Here is a 22,450-nt window from a genome sequence, read left to right on the forward strand (position 1 = left end):
ACTTCATCGGTTCACCGCCAGAAGTGAAATTGGAAATCATATCCTCTCATTCCCAATGTTTTAACATGCGTGCAAATGTGTGTGTGTGTGTGTGTGCGCGTGTGAGAGAGAGAGAATGTGTGCATCCATGTGTCTGTTTGTGTGAGAGAAAGAATGTGTGTATCCATGTGTCTGTGTGTGTGAGAGAAAGAATGTGTGTATCCATGTCTGTGTGAGAGAATGTGTGTATCCATGTGTCTGTGTGAGAGAGAGAATGTGTGTATCCATTTGTCTGTGTGTGTGAGAGAAAGAATGTGTGTATCCATGTGTCTGTGTGTGTGAGAGAAAGAATGTGTGTATCCATGTCTGTGTGAGAGAATGTGTGTATCCATGTGTCTGTGTGAGAGAGAGAATGTGTGTATCCATTTGTCTGTGTGTGTGAGAGAAAGAATGTGTGCATCCATGTGTCTGTGTGTGTGAGAGAAAGAATGTGTGTATCCATGTGTCTGTGTGAGAGAGAGAATGTGTGTATCCATTTGTCTGTGTGTGTGAGAGAAAGAATGTGTGTATCCATGTGTCTGTGTGTGTGAGAGAAAGAATGTGTGTATCCATGTCTGTGTGTGTGAGAGAAAGAATGTGTGTATCCATGTCTGTGTGAGAGAATGTGTGTATCCATGTGTCTGTGTGAGAGAGAGAATGTGTGTATCCATTTGTCTGTGTGTGTGAGAGAAAGAATGTGTGTATCCATGTCTGTGTGAGAGAATGTGTGTATCCATGTGTCTGTGTGAGAGAGAGAAAGTGTGTATCCATTTGTCTGTGTGTGTGAGAGAGAGAATGTGTGTATCCATTTGTCTGTGTGTGAGAGAGAGAATGTGTGTATCCATGTCTGTGTGAGAGAATGTGTGTATCCACGTGTGTGTGAGAGAGAGAATGTGTGTAACCATGTGTGTGTGTGTGAGAGAGAGAGAATGTGTGTATCCATGTGTGTGTGTGTGTGTGTTGGGCGATAAACCCGTCTGACTCGCACTCGGCCTGTGCAAATCAAAAGTATCGACACGGTGGTGAGAGCTTTACCGTGGCGGGAGCGCCGACCCGAACTCACCCGAGGAGTTGGGTCGCTGGTAAATGCACCAGACCGGAGAGGGAAGAGGTGCTTGAACGAAGAGTTCCCCGTCAATAGATAAATTAGAAATAAAAGCCCACCGAGATGCTGGAGGAGCTCAGCCGGTCTTGCAGCGTCCGTCAACGGGGTTCACTCGGATCCAGTGGAAACCCCAGTTTCAGAATCGGGGATCTGAGCGCTCGGAGACGGGGTGGGGGTGGGGGACGATGCGAGAAGGATCGCACTTGCCTTGTGAAGGTCAATCGACTTATTCCCGGGGCTGAGAAGTCGGGCAGTAGGTTCAAGGTGAGAGACGACGGAATGAGCAGGAGTCTGCGGGGCATCTTCTCCACACAGAGGGCGGTGGCTTGGTGGAACCAGCTGCCAGAAAAAGTGGAAGCAGAGATAAATGCAGTGGGTTTTTTTAAAAAACAGTCAAACACCTACCATAGCTGATAGAAGGGTTCAGGCCCGAAACACACCTTTATCTTTGCTACATAAAGTTGGACCTGCTGAGTTTCACTCCAATCGCGGCGTCTGTAGAATTCCGTGCTGGTCTTTTATCTGTCGTTCCCTCCAATGGACCTGCTGAACCCGCCAGCATTTCTGCGGTTTTTACTAAAAGGTACTGAGACAGGTCCATGGGTGGCAAAGACAGAAAAAGTACTGGAGGAACCTCAGCTGGTCTCGGAGGCGAAGATCTTCCCTCGGAGGCGAAGATCTGTCGCCGACGTCTCGGGCCGGAGCCCTTCTTCAATGGACCCGTAAAGATCGGGCAGGAATTCCTGGGAGAGGAGAGTTCAGAGGGAATTGCGAAGAGGACCGGCCTGGGTGGGCAACATGGTCTCGAGTTGAGTAAAAGGGCCTCCCTCAGTGGCTTTGATGAACACATTGTCGGCGAGTTCTCTTTCCAAACGGCCCTGAACGAGATACCAAGTCTGGTCCAAGGCTCATTTTGCATCGCGTCGGCTTCGCCACAGCCAGAAACCCAGCCCCGAGGAGGAGTTCGCGGGCCACAGACGCTCTTCCACTCACATTCTGTCGGGCGCCAGGACTCACCTCTCTCCCTCCCGGTGCGGGAGAGAGAGGACCCGCACAAATCAACGGGCGCGTTCAAACAAGGCTCCCACCGCCGGCAACTTGGTTGGAGGGCAGGGGGATTGTCCCGCCGCCACTCGCCGGTGAGTGAAGGTCGCTGCCCCATCAAACAGGGGACACCTTTTCGTTTCACGCGAAACTCCGCTTGGTCAACGGAGAGACGTTAACGTTAAGATAGTCTTAATCCGAAATTGCATTTGGTTTATACTTTACCCGATTGAAGGAAGCGTTGCCTGGTGCTTTGCCGGGGTAATGGATGGCCGAGACGGCGGCTTTCGGGGATATGGTCGCTCATTGCATTTAGACCTTTAACTCCCTCTGTGGAACAAACAAATACAGCGGGTGAATCCGTAAAACAATGATTTCGGTCCCCAGGAAAAACAAAATCGTTTCTCTCCAACGCAACTGTTGGGAACCAGTACAACGAATCTCCACCTGACACAGGTCACAATTAGACTCACAGACCCTTTCTATTTCTCATGCAATCGCGCAAATCTAATATGGGGACTTTAATCTTCATACACTGTGGAATAGGTGCATTTAGACAGTATTCATGTGCTCCATAATGATACACAAATATAAAATAATCGCGCGTCAGCCGGGTCATTTAAAAAGAAAACTCGTGCACAACACACACACACATTGCACGGCAATTACTGCCTGCACACACATATTCCCCATGGTCAAGCATGCAACAAAACACAAGCCCGGGCCACATCACGACAGCAGACAGCGATGTTCCCTTGCGCTCACAGGACGCTTCCAGGTGCTCGGTGCGAACCTCGTCCTCGTCCTCTTCGCCTCCTCGCCGCTCTCTTCCTGCCCCCAGACCTGCCGACGTCTTTGCGCCGCGGAGATTTGCGGCTTGAGTTTTTTTTTCCCCCCTGGAAAAAATTAATAGCAATAATTTACATGGGGCGATCATCTATAACCTTTGTAACTGTCATTAACTTAAATGCAGATTAGATGTGAAGTAATGCGTATAAGACTTTTATAAACCTCTCCTTCCTCTCTCTTCCCCCCCCCCCCCAACACATAAACCCACACCAACAGTCACACACGAGGATAAGAACATAGGAACAAGGAAAAGGAGGCCAAAAGTGGCCCATCGAGCCTGCTCCGCCATTCAATACGATCATGGCTGATCTAATTTATGACCTAACTCCACCTACCTGCCTTCTCCCCATATCCCCTAATTCCTCTTATCATGTAAAATATAGACATAAAGAAATCTAAGGAATATTCCTTTTATAAATCTCTCCTTCCTCTCACCCTCCCAAACACACACACAGTCCCATACAAAGACATACAGACCCACACAAACACACACAGACCCACATAAAAGAAACACACACAGTCCCATACAAAGACATACAGACCCACACAAACACACACAGACCCACATAAAAGAAACACACACAGTCCCATACAAAGACATACAGACCCACACAAACACACGCAGACCCACATAAAAGAAACACACACAGTCCCATACAAAGACATACAGACCCGCACAAACACACGCAGACCCACATAAAAGAAACACACGCAGTCCCGTACAAAGACATACAGACACACACAGACCCACATAAAAGAAACACACACAGTCCCATACAAAGACATACAGACCCGCACAAACACACACAGACCCACATAAAAGAAACACACACAGTCCCATACAAAGACATACAGACCCACACAAACACACGCAGACCCACATAAAAGAAACACACGCAGTCCCATACAAAGACATACAGACCCACACAAACACACAGACCCACACATACTCTCTCTCTCTCACACACACACCTGTTCCCATGCGAAGACTGTTAATAGACGTCAGGCTCCAGGACACGTTGATAGAATCGCAGCGAACTTCTCTTCATTGCGGCCTGTCGGGGGGAAGGATGCCGGCGGCTGAGGACGGGAGTCCCCTCGCCCGGTTAAGGGCGCGTTTCCCGCTGGCAGCCCGTTCCAGCCGCCGGTGGAGTTGGCTCCGCGTTTTACAGGCGTTGCCGGATCCCAGGAATCTTGGGCGAAGCGGGCAGGTGCAAGCCAATCCCACGGCCAGGTATCAACAGAATTCCACCCTCCCCTTCCTCTCCCCTTTCCCCACCTCCTCCCCCTTCTCCACACACACCCAAGAGCACGCCTGGGTTCTGATGAGCTCTGAGCTCGTCTCTTCCACCCGCGAAGCTCCACCGCGTCGATCAATGACTGAGTTTGCTCACCGACTGCCTGTTGTCCTCGCCGACTGAGCAGCTCCTCGATCCCACCGGGGGGACGCATCCTTCGCACCAACTTCAAGCCAACATGTTCCACGCGACGACCAAGCGCTGCTTCACCATCGAGTCGCTGGTGGCCAAGGACAACAGCCCTCTGTCGCCGGACGAGCCTCTCCGACCCACCGCTCTCAACTACCCGCCTTCCGCCGACGCGTTCCCCAACTCTTTCCCGACAGCCGGTCGCTCTCTGTACCCGGGCCCGGACCTCATGTTCCAGGACACGGTCAGTCACCCCTCGCTTCCCGTTCACCCTCACCAGCTCGGGACGCATCACCTGCAGAGCCCCCACCCGTTCTTCTCGCCTCAACACAGAGACCCTCTCAATTTCTACCCCTGGGTCTTAAGGAACCGATTATTTGGACACAGATTTCAAGGTAAGGGAACATTCATTCGGTATCAACCCTCGGGAGACGAGCACCGAGGGGCAGCAGACAAGGACTCTCCCTCCACATTGGGTCTCTCTGGAAAACGAGTGAACGCTCAGCACCTCCGATCTGTCACCTAAGAGCAAATATATTCGAACCCCTCTGTGAGCTTCGGACCCCATTATCAATTGATACAAGCTATTGCTATAAATTCGGATCTGAATGGAGCTCCACAGAATATCTAACAGGGCGATCAAAGCTACGAGATACTTTAAAGATAATGTAGCGAAATGTCTTTCTCGTAACCTTTCGATCTTAATTGAAACTAAAATACACACACGGGTCCGAAATGTAGTTCTCCCCACCCAATACGTACGACAATTGTTACAAATCGAGTTCGTTTCTATTTCATTGACCTATAAATCGACATCATATTTATTCCACTGCAGCTTTTATGCAAAACGACGCAATTTCTACAGGAATAGCCATTGAGGTTAAAACAAAACAGACCACATCCAGGGACATCTCGTTCATCCGATCAGATCTGATCGTGACTGGGCGAGATATTCAATGTGGGAAGCAGGGGATCGGATCCGAGGAGGCAGGGATGAAGCACCGCGCAAAAAAGGAACCCGCTCCGGATCGAAGAGTTTCACCACCAACCCGCCCCGTCTCCGTTTTCAAATTCAAAATGTTTTTAAAACTTCAGTGTCTTTTTTTTTAAAAAAATGCCCAGGCCGTGAAAAAACAAAAATCCGCACCAGAAAAGATCCAATTTATTAGTCGAACAAGTTTGAATTTCATTTCATCTCAGCGGGGAATTGATGACCCGTCTTCAGCGTTTGAAACAGAAATAATATTGTTTGAAGGTTTTTTACAACCACACCCGGCAGCAGAAAGAGATTTGCACTGATTGGAGATCTTTAAAACAAATTAAACTTGATGGTCCAGGGGAGATGACGGGCTGGGGTGGAATTTATTCCGGGGTTTTACCTCTCTAAACCCCCCGAAGCAGATCCTCGGGAAAAGTTTGTGAATGGCTGTGAAATAATGATAAATCAAAAGATAAAAATCTGCGGAGACCGTGATTTACAGTCAAACTTCTGGAGAAACACAGCAAAGTGAAGCAACGTTTCGGGCTTGAGCCCTGACAGCGGCTCCAACAGAACGTGGCCCCAACAAACACTGGATGGAAACCAAGTGCATCGAGTGTTCTGGCGGATACCTCGACGAAGCCCGGAACGTTGCAGATCTCTGCCGACCCAGGGAAGAGAAGATGATTCTCGGACAAGGCGTCTTCCACCCCGATGCTGAGTCCAGATCCAAGTCGGTGCGTGGGTGAAGCCGCCGCGCCCGTGGGGGGGGGGGGGGGGGGGGGAGAGGAAACGCGGAGCTTTCGTGGCCGTCGCAACCCTGGCGGAGACAGAGCCGCCTCCTCCCCGGAGATAAGAGGCCGCTCGGCTGAAACCGGGAGGTGCGATCCTTGTGTTTGCCGGGGACTGGATGAAGGGCGATGCAAATCGTCCTGTCGAAGACGAGCGGCCAGAACAAGCCCCGAGTCCGATCTCACTGGCAAGAACTTGTCACTCACGCACCCACAAAATGCAACGTCTAACTTTAAGTCAGCGAATCTAATGTTAAAAATACACGGGTTAAAATGTAGGTTTAATGGGTTAAAATGCACACGTTCTACCTTCAATCGGCTGAACGCCCTTCGCTGTCAAATTTGCTAATATTGCAACAAATCGATGCATAACCCCCCCCCCCCCCCCCACCGCTAGTCAAGGTTTAAGTGCAGTTTTAGCAAAGAACGCGAAACACTACAGGCCCTTCGGCCCTCGATATTGTGTTGACCCCGTCTTCCTCTATTTCTCCTCCATCCATGCGCCTGTCTCTTAAATGCAGGGGGCTACGGGTTGAAACTGGCGATTAAGGGGAGAGGGAAGAGAGCGCTTGCATGTATTTATTTGGACGCGAGGCACTTGGTAAAAGAAACAAAACAGACTTCGATTTTCAAAAACCCTTTGGATTTTTCCCCTCCGGCGCCTTATTGACACTTTCGGCCGATCTCGGTTCCAGTGCAGATCCTTGCACCCGGTGTTTGAAGATATGAGCCGCGGGCACGGGTGGGAGCGGCGGAGCAGGGACCCCGCTCAACACCGGCGGGTCCGTGAACCGGGAGGGGGCTGGCAATGGCCGTCAAGGGGCTGCAGGGGAGGGATCGGCGGATGGGGCAGAGAAGCAAGTTGGGCATTTTGTTCCAATTCCATGAACTGGGCAGAACTCCGAGGGGGCAACAAAAGCGGTGCTGGTGGGGGGGTTATAAACGTGGAATTCACCACAGTTGGATAAAGGGCAAGAGGATCAGTTGATAAATGACGGCAGATTTCGGGAGCTGAGGAATTGTAAAGTGCACTGTTTAAGAGAGGTGTGAAGGCTTCGGAGAGGGGGCAGAGATCTCGCCAACATGAATCAATCTGATGAGGGGCTTCACAGTTCTGGAGACGCTGGGGTTGGTGTTCGAGAGCAGGGGAGATGGTGGGAGAGTGTGATCGGGGCGTTTGAAATAGGGAGGGAGGGAACGAGATGGCGAGAAAGAAAGAGTGAGATAGAGAAAGAGATGGAGAGGAGGGAGGGAGAACGGGAAATGGAGAGAGGGGGAGAGGGAGAGAGAGAGAGGAGGAGGCTGGGGGGGGGGGAGTTAGAGAAGAAAGGGCTGGATTTGTTAACCTTGGAACACTCAGGAAAAGCCTACCCTAGGGACAGAGATGGACAGTGCAAAACTTCCCCACACAAACATTCTATGACCAGAAGTTGAAGACAAGCGTTAAGATATTTGTTGAGAATGTGTGGATGAATTCTTTTCCACCCAGAGGGGCGTTGGAACCTGGAAATCACAACCAGAGGGGGCAATGGAGGCCAGGAGTCTCCCAGCATTTGGATGAACACCTTGAAGCACTGTGGCATTGAAGTAGGATTAGTGCAGTGATTGGTGGACCAAAGGGTCTGGCCCTCCTGCTGCAAGAGTCTCGTACTCCAAGGACAGTGAGAGTGTTGAGGGGAAGCTTTCGGGAGTGAAAGAAAGGCAGATAATGAGAGAAAGGAGGAAGGAAAGAGGAGGGGAGGTGGAGAACTGGAGAGAGTGGGGAAAAAAACATAGAAAACACAGGGAAACAAATTGCAAACTAAGGGGAGGGAGTGAGAGAGAGATGAAAGGCAGAGTGAAAGAGCGAGACGAAAGAGATAGAGAGGGACCGAGATTGAGAGAATAATAGATAGACAGATGGAGCAAAGTGTCAGAAAAGTAGAGAGAGGGAGAGAATGAGAAAGAGAAAGAGAGACAAGGGGAGGGGGTGAGTAGAAATACAGAGAGGAGGACATGAGAAAGAGCGATAGACAAAAAGAGATAGATAATGAGAGTTGGAAAGAGAGGGGGAGAGAGAGAGAGAGAGGGAGGGAGGGCTGGAGGGAGGGAGAGAGGACGGCGAGGAACTGTTCAGAGCAGCTCCCAGACTGCCCGTGGTATTGCACGGAGAGACTGGTTGTTCCCCGCTCGTTAAAGGGATTTATTGTTGAAATGTGAAAGACGGAGGCCAGAGGAATCGTTGGGACCATCAAAGATTCCTGCAGTTGGAGAAAGATCAGGTTCACAGCTGAGGCTCAGAGCATCGCGCAGGAGAGCGGTGCGCCTGCTGGAACCTGTGTCGAGCCAGAGGACGGGCAGAGTTATCTCTGCCTTCCCCCTGAAGGGAGGTCGCACAGTTCTATCCGCGAGAAAGTCACAGTCCCCTTTCCCCCAGTTGCCCAGAGGGACGGACGGTTTCACAAACAGGGAAGGGTCACAGGGGTTCCCAACCTTTTTCTTTCCACTCACAGACCACCTTAAGTCATCCCTTTCTAACTACCGAGCACCTCAGGCTTCCCATGCAGGAGGTGCTCGGTAGTTAGTAAGGGATGACTTAAGGTAACGTGAGTGGAAAGAAAAAGGTTGGGAACCCACTGGGTTAGGACTTTATTCCCTGGGGTGTGGAAGAATGAGGGGAGATTTGATTGAGGTATTTAAAGTTATGATGGGAATAGACAGAAGTGAATGTAGGTCGGCTTTTTCCACTGAGATACAAACCAGAGGACATGGGTTAAGGGTGAAAGGGAAAAGTTTAGGGGGAACATGAGGGGGGACTTCTTCATACAGAGAGCGGTGGGGGTGTGGAACGAGCTACCAGCTGAAGTGGTGAATGCGGGCTCAATTTTAACATTTAAGAAGAATTTGGACAGCTACACGGATGGGAGGGGGATTGACTGGGTGCAGGTCATTGGGACCAGGCAGCATAATAGTTCAGCACAGACTAGAAGGGCCGAAGGGGCCTGTTTCTGTGCCATAATGTTCTATGGTTATAATATCTCCCCGCGCTTGCACTGCCAGTTTCCAACCACAGTCCCTTCCACCTCCAAGGGTTGTCCTCCAAACTGCTAATGCAGGAACTAGGAAAATGCAGATGGCAAGTGTTTGAGACACTCAGCATCGTCCGTAGGAGAAGCAGTAAACAGGCCTTTCAGCCCTTCTAGTCTATGCCAAACTATTAGTCCCACTGATCTGCATCCAGTCCATAGCCCTCCATACCCCTCCCATCCATGCACTTGTCCAAATTCTTCTTAAATGTTAACATTGAGCCCGCATTCACCACTTCAGCTGGGAGCTCATTCCACTCCCCCCCACCCCCCTCCACCCCTCACCACTCTCTGTGCGAGTAACAGTTGAAGGATCTATGAGGAAAAGCCTCTGCAGCCAAGCAAGAATGGCTAACTTTCCCCAACTCTGATGCAGGTTGGCACACCTCAGATCGCTTCTGCCCAGTATCCTGCCCAGGACTGAGGGGAGAGGCTTATTACATCGGGGCGGGGGTGGTGGTGGGGAATAGATATGATGAATAGTGACAGTCTTTTCCTCATTGTCAGGGAATCTAAAGTTCAAATTTATCGTCAGAGTTACATAAAAGAAATCTCATATGACACCGAGGTTCTTTTTACTGCTGGCCAGGCAGAATGAGGACATGTACAGGGAACGCTGCCGTCGGAGAGCGGCAGCAATCCTCAAGGATCCCCACCACCCAGTACACGCTCTGTTCTCGCTGCTACCATCAGGAGAGAAGTGTACGGGCCACAGGACTCGCACCAGCAGGTTCAGGAACAGCTGCTCCCCCTCCACCGTCAGACTCCTCAATGACAAACTCAATCAGGGACTTATTTAAGGACTGAGTTTTCCACTTTATTGATTTTTTAAATTCCCACAGAAAGTTTATTTACATTTGTTATCTGTTTTCATTTCTTTATTTGTTTACATGTTTACATTGTGTACAGTTTTTTTTTGCACTACCAATTAGTGGTAATTCTGCCTGGCCCATAGAATAAAGAATCTCGGGGTTGTATGTGATGTCCATATAACCATATAACCACTTACAGTACAGAACAGGTCAGTTCGGCCCCACTAGTCCATGCCGTAACAAATCCCCGCCCTCCTAGTCCCACTGACCAGCACCCGGTCCATACCCCTCTAGTCCCCTCCTCTCCATGTAACGATCCAGTCTTTCCTTAAATGTAACCAATGATCCCGCCTCGACCACGTCTGCCGGAAGCTCATTCCACATCCCCACCACCCTCTGCGTAAAGAAATTTCCCCTCATGTTCCCCTTATAATTTTCCCCCTGCAATCTCAAACCATGCCCTCTAGTTTGAATCTCCCCCACTCTTAATTGAAAAAGCCTATCCACGTTTACTCTGTCTGTCCCTTTTAAAATCTTAAACACCTCTATCAAGTCCCCCCTCAATCTTCTTCGCTCCAGAGAAAAAAGCCCCAGTCTGCACAACCTTTCCCTGTAACTCAGACCTTGAAATCCTGTCAACATTCTCGTGAACCTTCTCTGCACTCTCTCTATTTTGTTCATATCTTTCCTATAATTTGGTGACCAAAACTGTACACAGTACTCCATATTTGGCCTCACCAATGCCTTGTACAATTTCATCATAACCTCCCTACTCTTGAATTCAATTCTCCGATTTATGAAGGCCAACATTCCAAATGCCTTCTTCACCACACCATCTACCTGAGTATCAGCCTTGAGGGTACTATTTGCCACAACTCCTAAATCCCTTTGTTGCTCTGCTCATCTCAATAGCCGACCATTTAATGCATATGACCTATTTAGATTTGCATGTATGTACTCCGGCAATAAATCTGAAATCTGGTCTAAAAAAAAATCGGTAGTGCAAAAAAAAAACTGTACTCAAGAGATGAAGGGAAAGTAAACAAAGAAAAAAAAATCCGACTGTGCAATTCAGAAAATAAATATTCAGTAATAAATACTGAGCAAAGTCAGAGTCCTTAAAGGAGTCCCTGATTGAGTGTGTTGTTGAGGAGTCTGATGGTGGAGGGGGAGCAGCTGAGTCTTGTGGCCCCTACACCTCTTTCCTGATGGCAGCAGCGAGAACTGAGCATGTGCTGGGTGGTGTGGGTCTTTGAGGATTGATGTTACTTTCCGATGGCCGTGTCCCCTGTAGATGTTCTCAAGAGTGGGGAGGGTTTTGCCCTGATGTCTTGGCCTGTGTCCACTACCTTTTACAGGGCTTTAAGCTCTGCGGTATTGGTGTTTCTAGACCAGCTCTAATGCTCGAGGGCACACATTTAAAATGAGAGGGACAGATTTAAAGGGGAACCTGAAGGGTACCTTCTCACAGAGGGTGGTAGGTGGATGGAATGGACTTGCAGAGGATGAGGTAGGGGAGGAAGTGATTAAAATGTATAAAGTCCATGGAAAGGAAAGGTGTAAATTAGTGGTTCTCAACCTTTTTCATCCCTCTCACATCCCACTTTAAGTAATCCCTGTGTCATTGGGGCTCTGTGATTAGCAAAGGATTGGTTAAGGTGGGATGTGGGTGGGAAGGGAAGGTTGAGAATCACTGCTTTAGACCCAATTGTGCTTGAGAAAAATTGCCATTGGCCCATTTCCTTTGGAGTTATGAAACCGTGCACATGACAAGTCAATGAGGGACGATTAAAACAGTGGGTTTCAAATTTTATCTTTTCACTGTAGCAGCAGCTACAGACTCTTAAACACACAACAGGACGCTGAGGGGTTTCAGTTGAACTGATTTATTTGAACTTTGCGCGCACCCTTTAAGGGCAGCGTGAACTCCGTCCTGCGCGGGCGGTGACATCATCACGTTGCCTGAGGCGCACACTGTGGCCTGAATCACAAGGCCACTGAGATACCCCCGATGTCACCATCTTCTCGTGGCTGCCCCGCCGGCGTGGCGATACAAGCAGGGGTCAGCTCACCACGAGAGATGTACACCGTCACACAACTCACAATCCACCTTAATAAATCCCTTACTCATCACAGAGCACAAATGGCACAGGGATTACTTAAAGTGGGATGTGAGGGGAAAGATAAAAGGTTGAGAACTACTGGTGTAAATAGATGGGCCAAAGGCAGATAAATGGGACCAGCTCAGGTCAGCATGGACAAACTGGGTCAAAGGGTTTGTTTCCGTGCCATATTAATTTATCTTGGTGTCAATAGAAATTGAAGAATTATAAATGTGGAATTAAAAACAATTAGTAAATAATTTTTTTGGAAGCTCTCAGCTGCTTTGCATCTCAGTTCACAAGAACTCAAGCAAGATAAAGTTTGTTATTGAACACTGCGCCAGCTGAAATACAACCATAGGACATTACAGAACAGAAACAGGCCCCTTTGGCCCTTCTAGTCTGTGCCGAACCATTTATTTTGCCTAGTCCCACTGACCTGCACCCAGTCCATATCCCTCCAGACCTGTCCAACTCCTTCTTAAATATTAAAATTGAGTCCGCATTCACCATTTCAACTGGCAGCTCGTTCCACACTCCCACCGCTCTCTGTGTGAAGAAGTTCCCCCTAAACATTCCCCCTTCACCCTTAACCCATGTCCTCTGGTTTGTATCTCTCTCCAGGGGCGGATGGTGCCCAGGAAACCATGCTACTGCATGGCCCATTCGCCAGGAAGCCCAAGCGGATCCGCACTGCGTTCTCACCGTCACAGCTGCTGCGCCTGGAGAGGGCCTTTGAGAAGAATCACTATGTGGTGGGCGCCGAGAGGAAGCAGTTGGCCAGCAGTCTGAGCCTATCGGAGACACAGGTAACATGGGGTGGGCAGGGGGCGTGGGGAGGCGGTCCGCACCTGGTGAGATGGACCGCACTGAGGGAGATTGCGCACCCCAGACCTGGGGAGATTCAGCCCCCACACACAGAGAGATGGCACACACCTGGGGAGACTCAAGCCACAGCCAGGGAAATGGTTCATTCCCTGGGAGGTGGCTTACATCCGGGGAGACTTGGATCCCCAGACCTGGGTTGATGGACCCCATGACCCGCTTTCCCAGACCCAGGGAGAATTGGGCTCCCAGACACAGGGAAACTTGGGGCCCCTACATTGGAGAGCCGGCTCCCACACTCAAGGAGATGGGCCTCCAGAGCTGGGGAGACAGGTCCCCAATCTTCCAAACCTGGGAAGATTTAGGACCCCAGTGATAGGGAGACATGGGTCCCCAAACTTGGGTGGATCTAGCCGCTGAGTGAAAAGTTTTCATGAATGTTCCCCTTAAACCATCTCCCTTTACACCCCTAACCCATGGCCTCTGGTTTGTATCTCACCTTCCCTCAGTGGAAAAAACTTGCTTGCATTTACCTCATTATCCCCCTCATAACTTAAATATCTATATCAAATCTCCCCTCATTCTTCTACCCTCCAAGGAATAAAGTCCTAACCTGTTTAACCTTCATCGACAACTCACCTCCTTAATTCCTGGCAACACCCTAGTAAATCTGATCTGGACTCTTTTCAATCCTGAAGGTAGGTGACTAAAACATTCAATGAGATGGGTTTATTGCTATTGAGGCCGGCCGGCAGTACTGCTGTGCCATGACACCTATGGTGTTGATCAGTAGTGTCACTAAGGTTGGTGTCACCCAGTGCGGTAACTCATGGGGTCACCGTTCCGCCTCACATGGACCTCCTCCCATACCAGACCAGACAGAATCCTTAGTAATACTTTTTGTACTAATGTTGCTCGTAACTCTCGGAGATCGCTGAATGTAAAGGCAATAATAGTGAGATAAAACGCCAGAGAATTTGACAAAAGCAGTGACTACAAAAAAAACACAGCAGCAACAAAAAAAACAGTGCTTGCTTGTTTATGCGTGCAGATGAAACCACATGATTTGAAGTGTCGTTGTTATTGGGTAATAATGGCAGCTCTGACCGGAGTCCGTTAGAAGCTTCAAAAATGTAAATCAGCATCGAGGTTTAGCCTTGAAGGTCTACTGATACATGTTAGCTGGGCTTACAGATAACGCTTTTCTTGTTATAACTAACGACAGGGATATATTTTATAAAAAAAAAAAAATTTCTGCTGAAACACTGCACAAAAATTTTATACAGTCACTTTGGTGTCACCCCCTCTGATGGTGTCACCTGGAGCTGTCCACGCGCCCCCCCCCCCCCCCCCACCTTTAGTTTCACCAGTGATGTTGAGCTTCAGGTGAAATTTCTTCCAATGAGCTCAGAAACTAAGCCCTAAGTCTGAGGCCATTGGGGCATGGTCTGGATTCACAGTGAGGCCACACCAGGTAAGGAATGGAAGATTTGTTTCCCCCAAAGAGCCGGGGAATTTTTCACATCGTCATCGACTTGGGTTAAGGGGGAGAAGGGAAATGTTTAAGGGGAACATTGGTGGGAATTTCTTCACGCAGAGAGCGGTGGGGGCTGTGGAACAAGCTGCCAGCTGAAGTAGTGAATGTGCGCTTACATTTAAGAAAAATTTGGACAGGTCCATGGATGGGAGGGGTATGGGGGATAGAGAATGGGTGCCTGTCAGTGGGACTGGGCAGAATAATAGTTTGGCACAGATTCAAAAGGCTGAAGGGCCTGTTTTCACTTCTGTAACATTCTATAGTTTCAACCCATTTTTTGAACGATTCCATGATTTGTTGAATTAACTGTATTCACCATTAGTGTAGTGGTTAACACAACACTGACAGCACCAGGGGTTTTAATTTTAATTTTAAATTTAGGCATACAGCATGGTAACACGAGTCCGTGCTTTCCAATTACACCAGATAACGTACACCCCCCGGGTACATTTCGAATGATGGGAGGAAACCAGAGCCCCCGGGGTAGCACAAACTCCTTACAGACAGTGCGGAATTCGAACCCCAGTCCCAATCGCTGGCGCTGTAAAGGCACTGCGTTACCGCTACGCCAACCGTGCCACCCACATCTGATACTGTCTGTAAGGAATTTGTACGTTTTCCCCGTGTGTGTGTGGATTTCCTCTGGGTGCTCTGGTCTCCTCCCACCCTTCAAAATGTGCAGGGCTTAGAGGTTAATTGGGGTATTTGGGCGGCACAGGCTCATGGGCCCGGAAGGGGCTGTTACCGTGTCTAAATTTAATATTTAAATTTACATTCTGTAGCTCCTGTCACTTTGATGCTTTTGCATTACTGGTCAACCAAATCGTCACCACAGCATCAGCATGGGTAACAATGGCACTGTGGAAACTGATTCTCGTCTTGTACTATATCAAACCATGTCAACTCAACTCAAGTTTATTGACACCTGTTTGTACAAGTACAACCCGACGAAACAGTGTTCTCCGGTCCTCGGTGTAAAACACGCAGGCACACAACCAGACATCACACACACATACAGACAACACGCAGGGCAAATATTTCATCTATATAAATGGAACATAGAACATCGAACACTACAGCAAAGTAAGGCCCTTCGGCCCTCAATGTGGTGCTGACCCATGTATTCCTTACAAAAATAAGTACTAAACCCTCCCTACCCCGTAACCTTCTATTTTTCTTCCATTCATGTATCTAAGAGTCTCTTAAATGCCCTGAATGTTTCAGCCTCCTCCACCGCTCCTGGCAAGGCAGTCCAGGTACCCACAACTCTCTGTGTGGAAAAAACGTACCCCTGACATCTCCCCTTAACTTCTCTCCCTTCACTTTGTACACATGTCCTCTCATGTTTTCTGATTCTGCCCTGGGAAACAGTTGCTGGCCGCCCACCCTATCTATGCCTCTCATAATCTTGTCGACCTCTATTAAGTCTCCAAAATAAGTAAATGTTGTTTTGTAAATATGAGGGCCTCAGATGGTTCTTTTAGTCATTCTGCATTCTCACTGCCCATGGGAAGAAGCTGTTCCTCAGCCTGGCTCTGATCCTCCTGTATCGCTTCCCCGACGGGAGCAGCTGAAAGATGCTGTGTGCAGGGTGGAAGGGGTCCTCAACGATTTTGCACGCCCTCTTCAGACAATGATCCTGGTAGATCACGTCGAAGGGGGGAGGGGGAGGAGAGACTCCAGTGATCCTCTCTGTCACTCGTAGGGTCCTGTGGATTGACCTCTGATCCATTCCTCTGAAGCCCCGAGCCTCTGAGTGCCATGATATCTCCAGGTGCGACATTCCTTACAAATATTAAAACTACCTGATGTTTGTGCATCTATGTATTAGCATCACACAGCATAGAAACAGGCCCTTTAGCCCAACCTGCCCACGCTGACCAAAACATCCCACCCACATTAGTCCCAACTGCCTGCGTTTGGCCCATATCCCTCTGAACCCATCCTTATCCCTGTATCCATCCAACGTTGCAATGGTACCTACCTCAACCACCTCAAATAGCAGCCCATTCCAGACACCCACTGGACTCTGTGTAAATATGTTAACCCCTCAGGTTCCTGCTAAATCTCTTCCGCCTCAACTTAAACCTATGTCCTCTGGTTACTGCTCTAAACGGAAGGCTGCTTTCATCCAATGTCTGTCCAACATGCTAAGGGATTGGGCAGTAATGCGATGATGGAGTGGACCTTATGCAACCAAATAGATACTGGGAGTTGAGATAGGAGATGTTGCCACAAGGTCTTGTACATCTCCCTGACGGGAGAAAGACATTGGTAAAGATGCCCCATGCATCTTGTCAGGCAGATGGGTCCCTAGGGGCCAACTTTTGGTGTTTCCTCCTTGCAAATCTCAACCTTCTAGAACAGTGGTTTTCACTTTGCCCCCCTAAATTCACATCCCACTTTAAGTAATCCCTGTCCCATCGGTGGTCTGTGATCAGTAAGGGATTACTTAAAGTGGGATGTGAGTGGGAAGGGAAGGTTGAGAATCACTGCCCTGGACCCAATTGTTACTGAAATATTTTGCTGGAGAAAAATTGTCATTGGCCCATTTCCTTTGGAGTTCTGAAACTGTGCACATGACGAGTCAACGAGGGACGATTAAAACAAAGGTTCTCAACCTTTTTCTTTCCACCCACATCCCACCTTAAGCAATCCCTGACTGATCACAGAGCCCCGATGGCAGAGGGTTTGTTTAAGGTGGGAGGTATGTTTAGGAGGGGGCAGTTTGGAAACCACTGTTCTGGAGATTTGTGTCCTTCCCAAGGCAGGTACTGGAGCTTCCTAGGAGGATCAGATAGTATCTAGAAGTGTTCCAGATGAGATTCCAGGATTGAGTCTTACGCACTGTTGGTTGAAGAATATTGGGATGGCCATACAAAAGGTAGACTGTAACAGTAGTCAGACAGATCTTTGGTGGTCTTGAAATTAGGTCAGGATGGTACAGAGAATCTGCATCATTAAATTAGAAAGGGTTCAGAAAAGATGCACAAGGATGTTCCAGAGACTGGGGCTTGAGTTATAGAGAGAGACCTGATAGACTGGGGCTTTTTTCCTGGGGTACATCAATGGTGAGAGGTGTTCAGAGGTATATAAAATCACAAGGGGCATAAATAAAATGATGTAATGTTAAGGCTTTAAGAGGCCCTGGTGAGACCTCATGTGGAGAATTGTGAGCAGTTTTGGGCTCCTTGTTTAAGAAAGGATGTGCTGATGTTGGAGAGGGTTCAGAGGAGGTTCACAAAGATGATTCTGGGAATGAAAGAGTTATGAGGGGCGTTTGACAGCTCTTGGCCTGTACTCATTGGGATTTAGGAGAATGAGGGATTATCTCAGGAAACATTTTGAATGTCGAAAGGGGTGGACATAGTCGATGTAGAATGGCTGTTTCCCACAGTGGGAGAGTTCAGGACAAGAGGGTACAACTGCAGGATTGATGGGCATCAACAGAACAGAGTTGCAGAGGAATTTCTTCAGCCAGGGAGCTGTGAATCTGTGGAATTTGTTGCCACAGGTAATTGTGGAGGCCGGGTCATTGGGTGTATTTAAGGCAGAGATTGACAGGTTTTTTATTAGCCAGGGCATCAAAGGTTATGGGGAGAAGGTCGGCCTGAATGGGGAAATGGATCAGCTCATGATTAAATTGGTGGGGCAGACTCAATGGGCCAGCTTTTTTCATCCATCTGTTTACCCAAATCTGTCTCCCATCTTTGTCTAAATTTATGTAACATATTCGTTTTTATACAATTGACCCTGCCAACAAGAGTTATTGGGAGAGTTCTCCATTTACGAAGGTCTTCCCTAATTCTCTTAAGCAAGGGAAGAGAATTCAACTTATATAAATTCTGTAAGTTACTATCTACATTTATCCCTAAATATTTTATACCATTTTGTGGCCATTTAAATTGTGAATTTCTCTGAATTTGATTATAATTCCCTCCCATAAGTGGCATAATTTTCCTTTTATCCCAATTGACTTTAGAACCCCAAACTATCCCATATAACCATATAACCACTTACAGCACAGAACAGGCCAGTTCGGCCCTACTAGTCCATGCCGTAGCAAATCCCCATCCTCCTAGTCCCACTGACCAGCACCCGGTCCATACCCCTCTAGTCCCCTCCTCTCCATGTAACGATCCAGTCTTTCCTTAAATGTAACCAATGATCCCGCCTCCACCACGTCTGCCGGAAGCTCATTCCACATCCCCACCACCCTCTGCGTAAAGAAATTTTCCCTCATGTTCCCCTTATAATTTTCCCCTTTCAATCTTAAACCATGTCCTCTAGTTTGAATCTCCCCCTTTCTCTCCCATAATGCTCCAGTTTAGATTGCAGTTTTGTAATGAGGTTGCTGGTCTCTGTCATATATATTGGTATGTCGTTAGCAAATGTATTAATGCTATGGGTCTTGATTGACCTTGAATGGCCTATTTCTGCTCCAATGTCTCCTGGTCTTATGATCTTATTGAATGGTCACAAGCTTTTCCAGGGAAGGGTCGTCTAAAACTAGAGGGCATCGGTTTAGTGGAGGGAGATGAGTTTGGTGAGTTTTTGACCCTGAATCCTTTTACGCCTGGATCTCGTCGGATAGGTTCCGCTAACGGCTCTGTAGTGAGGATAAAGAAACCTGGAGATAACGGGAGCTCAATGTTTCAGTACTTAGAAATGGGGTGTTGGGTGGGGGGGGAGTGGGTGGAAAGTAGTGGCATTGTTCATCAGGGAAAATATCCCAGCTGTGCTCAGGTAGGACAGACCAGAGGGCTGGTCTACTGAGACTATATGGGTGGAGCTGAGGAACGGGAAAGATATAACCGCACTCATGGGGTTGTATTATAGACCACCCAATAATCAACGAGAATTGGAGAAGCAAAGCTGTAGAGAGACAGACGGCTGCAGGGAGACATAAGGTTATGATAGTAGGGGATTTAAATATACACATATTGACTGGGACTCCCATACTATAAAAGGGGGGATGGCTTGGAGTTTGTCAAATGTGTTCAGGAAAATTTTCTAAATCAATACATATACAGGAATACCCCACTTTATGAAACTAGAGCATTCCTAAGAAACCTTTCGTATGCCGAAATGGTGTTAATTGAAAACCCATTCATTACTATTGAAGGATACTTTCGTAATAGCAAACACAGCTTTCTTTTTAAAAGCGAATTTTCTTAAAGCGATATTCATAAAATGGGGTATACTGTAGAGGTACCAACTGGGGAGAGTGCAAATCTAGATCTCCTATTAGGGAACAAGACAGGACAGGTGACAGAAGTATGTGTAGGCGAACATTTTGGATCCAGTGACCATAATGCGATTTGTTTCAAGTTAATTATGGAGAAGGATGCGTCTGGGCCTTGGGTTGAGATTCGAAATTGGAGAACGGCCAATTTTGAGGCCTAGAATGTGTGGATTGGGATAAGTTGTTTTCGGCCAAGGATGTGCGAGGTAAGTGGAGGATCTTCAAAGGGGAAATTTTGAGAGTACAGAGTTTGAATGTTCCTGTCAGGATTAAAGGCAAGGTTAGCAGGCAGAAGGAACCTTGGTTTTTGGGGTATACTGGGGATCGGGTTCGGAAGAAGAGAGAGGTGTAGAACTGCGGTGGTACACCACCGGCCTACTGTAGGGGGCAACAACTGTACCTGCAGGAGTGTAAGGGGACAGGACAACACCTGGCCGGCTGTCAATCAGTCGGCCTGAAGGGATCAAGCCCCACCCGGTCGGGTGTCAATCACTCTCCGGGATATAAGCCTGTGCCGGCCTCCCGAAGCTCACTCAGAGTTACTGCGGCTACAGCCAGACTAGCTCTGTGGAAGTCTTTGTGGATTAAAACCTGTTGTACAGTCTTTACCTCGTGTGTGTCTGATTCTGGCTAACAGCGCACCACAAGAACAGGTAGAGGCAACATGGAGCAAATGAGCTACTTGAGGAGTATAAAAAATGTAAGAAAAATCTCAAGAAAGAAACCAGGAAGCCAAAAAAGAAGACATGAGGTTGGTTTGGCGACAATGTGAAGGAAAATCCTAAGAGTTTCTACAGGTATATTAAGAGCAAAAGGAGAGTAAGGGACAAAATTTGACCCCTTGAAGATCAGAGTGGTTGGGTTTGAATGGAGCCAGAGAGATGGGGGGGAGTCCTTAAATGTTTTATTCTTCATCAGTGTTCACTCAGAAAACAGGCACAGAGTGGTGGGAAGTCAGGAAAAGAAGCAATGAGGTCATGGAACCTGTACAGATTAAAGAGGAGTAAGTGCTTTCTGTCTTAAAGCGAATGAGGGTGGATAAATCCCCTGGGCCTGACAAGATATTCCCTTGGACCTTGTGGCTCGTGTAGATATTGACAGAAATATTTAAAATGTCCTTTGCCACGGGTGTGGTCCTGGATTATTGGAAGGTAGCTCATGCTGTTCCGTTGTTTAAGTTATAATGAGTGTGTGGGCCCATGCACAAATATCAGGTGTTCCCCAGCCAGAAGCTCTGGATGAATCAGAGAATCCACAACCTGCTGAGGGAGAACACAAGGGTGTTTGAGGCCAGGGAGTATGGTATTTGCAAGAAGTCCAGGTACAACCTGCAGAAGGCCATTTCTGAAGCAAAATGACAATTCAGGAGGAAGCTAGAGACAGAGACAGATCCATGCCAGCTATGGCAGGGACTGCCGGCCATTACAGCCCTTTGTAGGGTGAACATTATATATGGCTGCGATGCTTCATTACCTGATGAGCTGAACATCTTCTATGTCCGCTTTGAGTAGAAGAGCCAAACAGAGCCTACTAGAATCCCTGAAAAGGCTGAGAACCCTTTGCTATCTGTCTCTGAGGGCGATGTCAGAATATCATTCAAGAGGGTGAACACTCGTAAAATGTCAGGCTCTGATGGTGTATCCAGCAGGGGACTGAAAATCTGCGCCAACCAACTAGCTGGAGTGTTCACGGATTTTTCAACCTCTCATTGCTGCAGTCAGAGGCTCCCACCTGCTTCAAAAGAGCATCAATCATCCCGGTGCCCAAGAGGAGTAGCGTGAGCTCCCTCAATGGCTATCACCCAGTTGCACTAACTTCTACTGTGATGAAATGCTTCGAGAGGCTGGTCATGGCCAGAATTAGCACGTCCCTAAGTAAAGATCTGGACCCGCTGCAATTCACCTACCATCACAATCGTTCCACAGCAGATACAATATCGTTGGCTCTCCACTCAGCTCTGGATCACCTCAAAAACAGCAATTCACACATACAGCTTCTCTTCATCGACTACAACTCGGCCTTCAATACCATTATTCCCTCAGTGCTGGTCAAGAAGCTATAAACTCTGGGCATCTGTACCCAACTCTGCAATTGGATCCTTGATTTCCTCATCGGAAGACCACAGTCAGTACGAATTGGAAACAATGTCTCCTCCTCACTGATCATCAACACAGATACACCCCAACAATATGTGCTTAGCCCACTGCTCTACTCATTATACACCCATGACTCAGTGGCCAGACACAATTCCAAGGCCATCTACAAGTTTGCCGATGACATCACCGTTGTCGGGAGAAACACAAAGGGCAATGAGGAAGTGTCCAGGATGGAGATAGATCAGCTCGTTGAATGGTCTAACAACAACAACCTTGCACTCAACATCTGCAAAACCAAGGAGGTTATTGTGGATTTCAGGAGGGAGTCAGGGGAACACGGCCCAGTCCTCATTGAGGGCTCAGTAGTGGAGAGGGTCAAGAACTTCAAATTCCTGGGTGTCAACATCTCCGACGATCTGTCCTGAAGCCCCCATGTTGATGCAATCATGAAGAAGGCTCGCCAGTGGCTATACTTTGTGAGGTGTCTGAGAAGATTCAGTATGTCACCAAAGACCTCGTAAACCTCTACAGGTATACCGTGGAGAACATTCTGGC

General features: G+C 48.1%; 1 protein-coding gene across 1 annotated transcript in view; it reads left to right on the forward strand.

Annotated features, from left to right (window-relative positions):
• Positions 1 to 4,337: 4,337 nt before the first annotated feature.
• The window catches only part of emx1 (empty spiracles homeobox 1), a 34,693-nt gene continuing 16,580 nt past the window's right edge, over positions 4,338 to 22,450 (forward strand). Inside the window, exons 1-2 of the mRNA XM_069922724.1 lie at positions 4,338 to 4,838; positions 12,817 to 13,001. Coding sequence (XP_069778825.1) covers positions 4,493 to 4,838; positions 12,817 to 13,001 — 531 coding nt within the window. The 5' untranslated portion in view covers positions 4,338 to 4,492. The remainder of the gene's footprint in view (positions 4,839 to 12,816; positions 13,002 to 22,450) is intronic.

The sequence above is a fragment of the Narcine bancroftii genome, chromosome 3, assembly GCF_036971445.1.
Source record: "Narcine bancroftii isolate sNarBan1 chromosome 3, sNarBan1.hap1, whole genome shotgun sequence".
NCBI lineage: Eukaryota > Metazoa > Chordata > Chondrichthyes > Torpediniformes > Narcinidae > Narcine > Narcine bancroftii.